The 10,062-nt window shown below is 50.7% G+C and overlaps 2 protein-coding genes across 2 annotated transcripts; one reads left to right on the forward strand and one right to left on the reverse strand.

Moving 5' to 3' along the window:
• Positions 1-377: 377 nt before the first annotated feature.
• Positions 378-3,267, reverse strand: LOC124649032. Its single transcript, XM_047188713.1, has 3 exons — positions 3,204-3,267; positions 2,315-2,496; positions 378-1,027 (listed from the first exon to the last, which is right to left on the reverse strand). Exons 2-3 carry the CDS (start codon positions 2,426-2,428, stop codon positions 575-577), a joined length of 567 nt encoding a protein of 188 aa, XP_047044669.1. The 5' UTR covers positions 2,429-2,496; positions 3,204-3,267; the 3' UTR covers positions 378-574.
• Positions 3,268-5,256: 1,989 nt separating this feature from the next.
• Positions 5,257-8,811, forward strand: LOC124647756. The gene is made up of 11 exons (XM_047187640.1): positions 5,257-5,420; positions 5,507-5,597; positions 5,688-5,810; positions 5,908-6,024; positions 6,352-6,723; positions 7,071-7,384; positions 7,489-7,588; positions 7,690-7,749; positions 7,841-7,927; positions 8,235-8,375; positions 8,458-8,811. The coding sequence occupies exons 1-11, from the start codon at positions 5,257-5,259 to the stop codon at positions 8,809-8,811; spliced, it is 1,923 nt and encodes a 640-aa protein (XP_047043596.1).
• The last annotated feature ends 1,251 nt before the right edge of the window (positions 8,812-10,062 follow it).

The raw sequence follows: 10,062 nt of genomic DNA on the forward strand, positions 1-10,062 counted from the left end.
AAAGACGTGGATATAGTAAACCGCTTGTGTTGGGGACAGCACGCGGCGCTCGATCGCTTCCCGCTCTTTTATCGGCTGTTCTTTTGCATTTGAAGGAAAAGCATCAGCGCCGCGAGCCTGCGACCTCGGAGGCGTGCGTGCCGATAGGAGGTGATGAAAAGTGGACAGGCGTGACCAGCACCGATCCTCGCGTTTAGTCATTGCGCACGCTGGGAATCCGTTGCAGGCGCTGCACCAACCGAAACCAAACCGAGGCAGCACTTTGCCACACGCCACAGCCCACAGGCAGTCAGCCAGTGACCAAGCCTTTTCAGCTGCGAAAAAGCATGCCATCTACCCAGAAAAAAGAGAGTAGAAAAGGCAGACTCCAACTTTGGGAGGATAAATATCAATAGAGTTGACATTTTCACATAGAGAGGAGATCCTGAGAAATCATGAAAAGTGGCAACATTCCTTGTAACAACAGACTTGGGACATTAGGAAAAGTTGGCTGCACAATGCACTCAACTCAAACAAGGCCAACACTATCGCAGCAGCTGCAAACAGCACAAGTGTAATAAACAAGTAGCAGACATCAGTCAAGATAGAGCTTGACGTGGATGCCATTGTCGATGAGCGACTGCACGACGGCCCTGATCTTTCCCTCGAACCGGTCCCGCTCCCTGGGCGTGTAGGTGCACGCGTACACGTCCGCCTCCTTGGCACGCTCCGCCAGGAACCGCCCCACCGACAGGCACGCCGGCACGTCGGACCGCGACGTCAGCGCCGCCTTCACGTCCTTGGAGTTGGTGCCCGCCACTGCGACCTGCCGGCACGTCGACCGGTGGGTCAGCGACGCAGACACGAAGCGCTTGGAGATGAACACATCCAGGGTGAAGGGCTCCATGTGTGCGATCGTCCGCTGCTTGAAGGAGATGTGCTTGTGCAGGTTCTTGGACCGCTTCTCCTTCTTGTATGTGTAGGGCCGGCTGTTGTCCTCGTCCATGAAGTCCTCCACGCCGAAGAAGCTCCTCGAGGAGCTTAAGACCTGAATGATGAAGAGGTAAACGTCACAATTCAGCTACTTCTATTTCAGTGACTGGAGCTGAACAATACATAGATCAACTGACTGAACTGTCCATCGCATTCAGCGCAACTAACTGCTGAAGCAGAATGTGGATGCTATTGTAATGTCAGAACTGAACTGGATGTCTGGATTCTGAAATGAAACATGTATGTGTAACCATGGCTTACATATGATTGTGTTTAACTTGAGTAGCCAGAGATGCAGGATCAGATTGTAATGCTTGGTCTAAAAAAAGAGCTAAATGCAGTAGGTGAGGTTTCAGGTAAATGAGCTAAATGCTTGGTCTAAAAAAAGATGGGCAACTGATATGTTCAACTAATTACAGGGTTGTAAATGTGCCAAGACCTATACATGTCTGTATTTGATTGGATAAGTTCAACCAAAGAAGCCAGAAACATTTTCAAGCCTTGAACCCTTGAGGCAGCAACAAACTTTATAAACAGTATTATGTTCCCACATGGCCACATGATTACAGCAAGTTATGTGAATGAACTTCTTCAAGCACTACCAGGTGGATCTGAAATGAAATGTATAACAAACTGACTAAATTGTCCACTGCATTCAGTGTAAATAACTGCTGAAAGGGATGGCTGCCACTGTAATCTGAGAAGTGGGAACTGCCCATAGAAAAAGGTAATCTGAGAACTGAATCAGGTTCAGTTGAAATGCATTGTTAAACTTAAAACAATTATTTAACCTGACTATATATCAGACGAACTGCATATTGTGGTGAGAATGACTGGAGATATTAAACTAGGCTAGCCGGGCTTTAAGCTTTGGGAAATTCAGGACCTGAATCTGAACGAATCTTGCGTGGGATATGTCTCAAGTAGATGACTAGTTCAGCTTATTACTTAACTTATAATGTAATGGCTATATACAAGATTGTTTGGCTGATGTAGTAGCCGCGGACAACTCGTAGCCTTCAGACAGTATCGCATATTTTAATATTTAGACATGCAGTCACTTCAAAAATTGCATCGTCGAATTCAGCGCCGCATTGCCAGTATTATTACAGTACTCTGTACTGAAGAACGAATTCCTACTATGCATAACTAGGGAGAAGGTTTATTTTAGTATCAAGCGCATTTGTGTGTTCCCACAACCCAAACTGAAGATAAAACCAACAAATTTTCATCCACATACCCAAGTTGCTAAAATTAAAGCACTGTAACAACATCGATGTTTCAAGTGTTAAATGTTACTATCAAAAGATAGCAGAAAGAGAGTCAAAGTGTGGTTTATTACCTGCCCGCTGTGAAATCGACTTGAACAAGCATATAGTGCCTCAGCTGGATGATGCCCTTCCTGTAGGGCATGTGCCCCCCTCCTCCACGACTGGCTCAAGACGTTCTTCAGCATCTTTATCTTCAACACCCTCAGTGCTCACAAACTTAGCACAGATTCAGTGTAGCCTAACTTCTAGGTCACTGTGCAATAAAGGAAGTTCTTTCAGAGATCAAAATACTCCAGCTAAGTTGCCTCAGAAATTTAATGGAGACTGTTCCTTCACTATGGCAGTCCAACATAACAAGGCACGTACTTATATTTCCAAGGAAGTAACTAGAAACTAGTCATCAGACAACCAGGGGTGGACCGGGATACTACTGCTATGAACCACAATGACACAAACTTAAATCATAATCTGAGATAACCTGCAACCGCTACTTGGGTGAGTACTACTACTACCTTGAATCTCCTAGTGCATGAACTAGGGTTATTCTTCAGAGGGGATGCTATATAATTGGTTATATATGCAGATCACTCCCCAATCAGCAATGGGGAGTAAATTCTAGAAACTAGGTTTGATCTGACTTCACTGAGATTCCAGCTTCGAACCGAATCCAATCTAGGAAATCTTCAGAACCATTGAAACACTCTTTAGGCAGTCAAAACCTGGTGGGTTAAAAATGAAGGGGACAAGACGAAACTAAGAACCGACTTGAAAGTGCCAGCAGGATGCACAGTAATGTATTCCCAGCGGCGCTGCTATAAGATGCATAAACAGCCAACATCACGCCGAGCTCTATTGATTATCACGCCGAGCGGAGGAGTACATCGGCAGGAGACGAATCCTTTCGAGCCCGCGACGCGAGGGGAAGAGGAGGAGGGCCGGAGGGGCGAAGGGCGAGAGTACCTGTGGGCCGTCGCTGGTGGCGGCGCGGAGGAGAAGCTGCGCGGCACGGCACGGCCGTCCGTCGTCGGCCTCGGGGTGGAGCGGGGCAGTGCGGCAGCCGGCAGGGGAGTTCAGGGAGAGAGAGAGGAGGCGCTTCCTGCATCTGTTCTGCTCGTCGTGTGTTTCGTTAGCAGGCTGTATGGGCCTGGATCCGCTTACGGTTGGGCCTTGACGGGCCCGTGATCCGTCACAGCTACGGAAAGCAAAACTGTCTGTCTGATGGGCCGCATGCGCGCTTTCAAAACCTGTCAAGGCACCCAGGCAGACCACCCCGTGCATCGGGCGCCGCCGGCCGGCGTCTCCCCTCCATCTCCCGCGCCGACACGCCGTGCGCCGCCGGCCTCACGCGCGCTCGCGGGGAGACCGGCCGAGGGTTCATCAGCCAGGCACGAGCACTTCCGCGCGCGTAAGTATCCGCATGCGCTAGTTCTCCTTCGAGCACTAGTAAGATTATGAGATTCTTACCCGAATCGACTCTCCATTTCCATCCTTGAATGAAAATTCTCCATTTCTCTCCTACGCCCAGACGCCCAGTGCCGCATCTCGTACGAGGGCGGTGCTGCAATTCCTCTGATCAGATCCCAAGACACAGACACCAGTGAGCCCCGTACGTGCATCATACTGTATATCATCGATCGCTAGCTGAACCCCAATGATCAAACTTTTTTTGCGAATAAACCCCCAATGATCAATGAACGCCTGAACGCCCTGCTCGCCATGTAATCCAATCCGACCCCAATTACTAGAAATCAATCAATGCGTTCGTCGCCCTCGCCCACTTCACTTCAATTCACTGTGCCACTCGATCGCACGTACGTGCGTGCCCTGTGTAGCCACGACCTGACGACGCTGCCTGGCGATAGACCATTACTCCTTCCACTTCGCCGCTCACATGGCCGGCCGGCCCTCCTCCCACTACTTAGCTCTCCCTTCCTACGTACGTGCAGTTGGTCTCCGCTGTTAGCGTGGTAGTACTGGTGACAGTACCATCAAGCCGGGGGTGTCGTAGCCCGGTTCGGCAGGTTCGCTTGTCGACGAGCTAGGGCGAGAGACAGTCGCGCGCGCAAAGTTTACCGCTACGCTGCTGCTAGTACAGAGGCGTTAACGCCCGCATTCATGCCGTCGCCTGCCGACCTCGTGACATGCTGCTTGCATGCGACGGTAGGTAGCTCAGGTCAATGCCGTGTGTGCGTGGAAGAGAGAACATACCGCTACTGTGCAAGGCCTGGAATCACATATCTCGTAGCCTAGGCTAACCGAAGGTCACGCACCTCGCAGCTTCTCCTGTACTGCGCCGTGCTTCGTCGTTGCTGTAGCGGTGGTGGTATTTCTCTGACTTCCAGTGTTGCAACATCAGCTTCTAGAGTATATAAGTTAGGAGCAACGGCACTCGGTCAGACAAGTAAAAAATTGGAACCAGCGGCTACGACTTTTGCAACTCTCACCTGTTTGATGAACGAAAACGTCGTATGCAGACTTGCAGAGCCAGTTTTTATTACAGGAAAAAAGAAAGGAAAACTGAGAGAAAGAGACGATCCATGGCGTCACTGGCCGATTGGCGTGGCATGGCGAGCTCTAGCTCGAGCCATTTACTCCGCTGCTGCTGCCGGAGTGCGTCAGTGCATTAACGCGCCTCACCAACTCGTTCGCTTCCGCGCGCGCATTAACTCACCCTCTTCTCTTCTCTTCCCCTCGCCATCCCGTCTCCAGTAGTCCAGTCTCCACTCTCCCTGTCGCTCTCCCGCTCCGATCCGACGTCCCCCTCTTCCTCTGCAACTGTGCACCGCACCAACGTCGCTGCCGCCGCACCAGCGTTTTACTACCGTCGTATTAAACCGGCCGTCGGCCTCGCAGTCGCAGCAGGGAGTGGGCGCGCTGTGCTCGGATGCTCTTTGCCCCCCACGCCACGAAAATCAATCCGGAACCCTGCTCACCCGCTCTGCCCTGCTCTGCTCATATAATGCTCATGTCGCCGCGTTCTCGACTGTTGCATGTAGCTAGGTAGGCGGCAGGCATGGCGGAAGTCCCAGGGAAGATGATGGAGCAGGCTGCAGAGGCGGTGACCGGAGGGCAGAAGCCGCGCAAAGCCGACGGCGCCAAGGACGGCGAGGCTCCTGAGGCGGCGCCGGCGCCCAAGGCCGCCGCCGCTAACCTGCCGCATCACCGGCGATCCAAGAGGTCTCTGCCGCTTGTGGCCTTTCTTTTCTCCTCCGTTTTGGTGTTTTCTTTAATAACCCTGCTTCCTTTTCCCCGTTTGTGTGCAGTGCTTCTTCCGGTAGGAACTTGGAGACGTGCGACCATGGCAGCGCCGCGGCGCATGGCGGCGTGGAGCAACGCTTCCACCGACCACCACAGGTGCTGCCTTCGTTGGCTGGACATTACCGATCAATTCAACTCACTCGCGGTTTGCTGATCGGATTCTCTGAAAAAATTCCATGGCAGCAGAACCCGCCGGACCCGAGGAAGCCCTCTCGCGCGACGGAAGGTTCTCCGGTTCACCCGGCGATGCGGAGGGATCACCGGCCGAGCGCCTCGTCGCCGAACCACCGTGTGTCGCTCGAGAACGACGTGAGGATGAGAAAACAGCATTGCCCACTGTTGATTGAGTCCTCCTTTCTCTACGTCTAAGCAACTGGTGTTCAGAATTATTGCTGGATTGTTGCAGGTTTCGCAGCTGCAGCTGCATCTGCATCAGGAGAGGTCCATCCGGATCATGCTCGACCGGGCGATCGGCCGGGCGTCCAGCACTCTGTCTCCTGGCCATAGGCACTTCCCAGCTCAGGTACTGTTGACCTCCCACTGCATAGCAACAACATAAACCTTCAAATCTTCGTTTAAACTCTCTTCCATCAAAAGTAAAATTCACTTAAGGGCTAGTGCAATTTTCTCTCTTTTTACTATTCTAGTGATGAAAAAAGTAGTGCAACTGGCCAGTTGCAAGATCAAGATGACACAAGGAAAGTTTTACTGAACAAAACTAGTGCAGTTGTCCGATTAAGATAGCAGTAGCGCAAGGGAAAGTGTCACCTTGTCCATTTTACTGTTCCAACTTCCAAGTACAATTTCAATTGCATGCTGAAGAGTGTGATTCTTGCTCCTACCCCTGCAGACAAAGGAGCTGATAGCAGAGATCGAATTGCTCGAAGAGGAAATCGCGAACCGCGAGCAGCATGTTCTCACCCTCTACAGAAGTATATTCGATCAGTGTGTGTCCGGACCATCGTCGGGGCAGAGTTCTGGCATTTCTTCCCCGGCTCACGCGAAGAGCGTTAGTTCGAGGACGAGGCGGCGGCAGTCGAGCATAATATCTAGTGCATTTTGCTCATCTAAGAAGCTCCCCCTCCAACCTTTTCATATTATGACCACGGTATCAGAGTCTGGGAGAACGAAGAACATGCTCAAGACCAAGATCAGGCATGAGTCATTCTCGAGCGAGACTTTGGACATTCGTCCTGCATCCCTTGCATCAGACCCAAGGAAGGTAAAACATACAAAAACACAAAAGTCTCTTGAAAGCATTTAATGTCATTTACCTGAACTTATGTAATTTGTATCATCGAAGTATATTAGAGTACATTCTACCTGCAGATATTTTTAGATAGTCAATTGTTTGCCCCTTTTTATGTTTGGAATAGGATGCACATTTCCTGCACTGTGTTACTTTCAGGAGCTTATGCATTTTTGTCCCAGTTTTGTACTTCTAAACATACTGATTTTAAATCAGGACGTGCTATTAGCAGTGTTGAACTTTAAAGCAGAAAATGCGCATATTGGACTTATTTTAACCGTTCTTCTCCTTTTGTTTTTCCTTTTCTTCTTTACAAATAGCTACCTTATTCAGGAAGTAGTTCTCTGGCACGTACTCTGAAAGATCATCTCTACCAATGTCCAAGCAAGATATCTGAAGAAATGGTTAGATGCATGGCCTCCATATACTGTCTTCTGCGGGCCGAATCACAAGAAAAGGCTGAAAGGGCCCGTTCGCCCTTCCTGTCAAGATCATCAACAAGTGTGATTCTTCCCCGGAGGGGTAACGGAGAGGAAACTAATGCATCAAATAACAAAAGCATTGTCGAAGTATGTTCAATATCAGTCGAAAAGAATCAGATGCCAGATGTCTCCGTTGCAATTACACACTACAGGTTTGTTGGGGAGAAGTGATGATTATTGCACACTATAATTGTAATGTAATTTTCATGCTTCTGAGTAGTTGCATAACAAATTTCATGATGTCGTTTGAGCTTAGGTTGCTTGTGGAGCAGCTTGAAAGGGTTGATCTAAGTATGTCAGGAACAAGTATCAAACTGGCCTTCTGGATCAATGTGTACAATTCTCTTGTCATGCATGTAAGTGCCAGAAAACTCTACATGGGTTTTCGTTTTCCTTAATCTTATCACGTTTATAGCTATGCTGGTGTCGTTTCATCACACGTGTAATTCATTTGCAGGCATATCTAGCATACGGAATACCAAACAGTTCTCTGAAAAGAATGGCTATATTTCACAAGGTGAAAAGGATGTTTATGCTTTAGCTACAGTTGTCCCTGGAATTTGGGAGCACATGATTCTGTCACTAACAAATAGCCCACCATATTGCAGGCAGCCTACAATGTTGGTGGGCATTCTGTGACAGCAAATTCCATCGAACACTCCTTGCTGTGCTGTAGATCCCCGAGAATCGGTCGTGTATGTTTGATTTTGACCTCTAATATCATATCGATGTCTGAATTTAAATTCAGATAATACATGTAAAATTGACGGCTTCAGATAAAAAAACCATTTATCTAGTTCTACATTTAGAAAATCATTTTTACGAAATAAACTGTTTATGCCTGAAGAACTCTGTACTTTCTGAATCAAGGTTCTAAATTCAGTTTGGTCAACTGTTTATCAATTCACTTAAACAAATCTAAGAGCATCGACTTTGTAACCAAATTAGCACACTGAGAATGTTGAGGAATTGTGGTGTGAACTTATCCTATTTTACCTGCAGTGGTTCGAGTCCATTCTGTCGACGGCGATGCGGAAGAGATGCGCCGACGAGAAGCAGCTGGTCCAGCTGAAGTTCGGCCTGCCGGACTGCCAGCCTCTGGTCCTGTTCGCATTGTGCACGGGCGCCTCCTCCGACCCCATGGTATGCACATTTGCCACCACCATACTCCATTACTGATCTCCAATCCTTTACTCATCTGACTACCAATCCATCAACGTTGCAGCTGAAGGTGTACACGGCGAAGAACGTGGCGGACGAGCTGGAGCGAGCGAAGCGGGAGTTCCTGCAGGCCGGCGTGGTGGTGCGGAAGTCGAGGAAGGTGTTCCTGCCGCGCCTCGTAGAGCGGTACGCCAAGGAGGCCGGCCTCCCCGTCGGCGACGGCATCCTCGCGTGGGCGCGCGACAACGTGGACGGCCGGGCCGCGCAGGACGCCATCCAGCGGTGCGCCGCGGCCGGCGGCGGCGGCGGCCGGCGCAGGGCGTCGCAGGCCTTCGAGTGGCTCCCGTACAACGCCAGGTTCCGCTACGCCTTCGCCAGGGGCATGGTGGACAAGCAAGCCGCGGGGATATTTGCCTAGATTTGTTCTCGCCGTCGTAGCTTCGATCAGTCGACTGTCTAGTATATATGGTTTTGTGATTGAGAGAGACGATGATCTGGAACTAGCAATCAAGCTCGGATGAGATTTGCTAGGACTGCATTCCGGATACGGACTTCCGCGCAGCGGTTTCGAAGAGAGATCGATAAGTGGCTGATAGCTCAGCTGTTCTCCTTCCTGACTCCATGATGTGGAACCTTGCACCGTAGGAGCGATCAAAGTTCAAAGCCCCTTTGGAACGCTCGAATTTCCTCGTAAGCTTGTAGAATTTGAACTGCTTGCGTGAGAACCATGTGTTCTGATCCCTGTTTTTTTTGTGTTCAGAGTCCCAATCAATCGATTCTGTGAACGAGACAATAGCGACCCTGGGTAATACAAGGGTGAAAAGCAGATGCAGTTCGTCTCCTCCGCACCCGTGCCATGCCAAGAGTATGGCCGTATGGGGTGTTTTTTTTTTTGGGCCAGGGACGATTCGTTTAGGGCATCTCCAAATGCGGACGCTAAAATGCCCGTTTTTGTTCGCGCGTTCGTTTGCGTCTGGGGGCTGCTCCAGCGGGCGATGCATTTTTTTCTTTTTTTTCATCTTCTCCATTTAAACATAGTTTCAAATATTACATTTTGAAACATGATTTTACACAAACTAACACATAGTTTGGCCAACTGCGTCGGCTCGACGCTGTCGACGAACTCGGCAAACTTGTCCGTGAGCCGCTTGATGCCGAGTGGGTCGTCATCGATGCGGAGGAGGAACTCGAAGCAGCGCTCCTCCTGCGAGGACGAGGAGGGCGCAGGCGACGGCGAGCGTGGGGCCGTAGCTGCTCCACCACGGCGGCCCATGCCCCGGCCACGGGGGCGCCCAGGGCCGCGGCCTCGACCGCCTCGCCGGCCACCAGGATCGGCCATGGACTTCCTCGCGGGCCTGGATGCGTCGCAGGAACACCTAGGCGGCGCTACGGTCGAGCTTTGGAGCGGCTAGGGTTTCTTTGGAGGAGTGGATGAGGAAGAAGAACGCGCGCCCTCTTTATATAGGCCGGAGGCATGCGGTGGCCGCGGGACGCGTGGCATCGCCATAACGTGGTTGGTGGAGGTGGGCGGCCGCTCGGCAGCCGATGCATCGCCATTAATGTGCCGCAGAGTGCCGAAGCGACGCAACGGCGCAGTCGCTGGCACGTTTGAGAAGACGCATCGACGCGGGGTCGCTGCCAGGCGGGCCTGACGAAACGTCCGCCAGAC

The sequence above is a fragment of the Lolium rigidum genome, chromosome 4, assembly GCF_022539505.1.
Source record: "Lolium rigidum isolate FL_2022 chromosome 4, APGP_CSIRO_Lrig_0.1, whole genome shotgun sequence".
In the NCBI taxonomy this organism is placed as follows: Eukaryota; Viridiplantae; Streptophyta; class Magnoliopsida; order Poales; family Poaceae; genus Lolium; species Lolium rigidum.

Excerpts from the sequence above, each read along its gene's own strand:
- LOC124649032 (XM_047188713.1), bottom strand. The coding sequence starts at position 2,428 with ATGCTGAAGAACGTCTTGAGCCAGTCGTGGAGGAGGGGGGCACATGCC. Across the intron at positions 1,028-2,314 it reads GTCGATTTCACAGCGGGCAG|GTCTTAAGCTCCTCGAGGAG; the intron begins GTAATAAACCAC and ends TTCATCATTCAG.
- LOC124647756 (XM_047187640.1), top strand. The coding sequence starts at position 5,257 with ATGGCGGAAGTCCCAGGGAAGATGATGGAGCAGGCTGCAGAGGCGGTG. Across the intron at positions 7,385-7,488 it reads GTTGCAATTACACACTACAG|GTTGCTTGTGGAGCAGCTTG; the intron begins GTTTGTTGGGGA and ends GTTTGAGCTTAG. Across the intron at positions 7,928-8,234 it reads GATCCCCGAGAATCGGTCGT|TGGTTCGAGTCCATTCTGTC; the intron begins GTATGTTTGATT and ends TTTTACCTGCAG.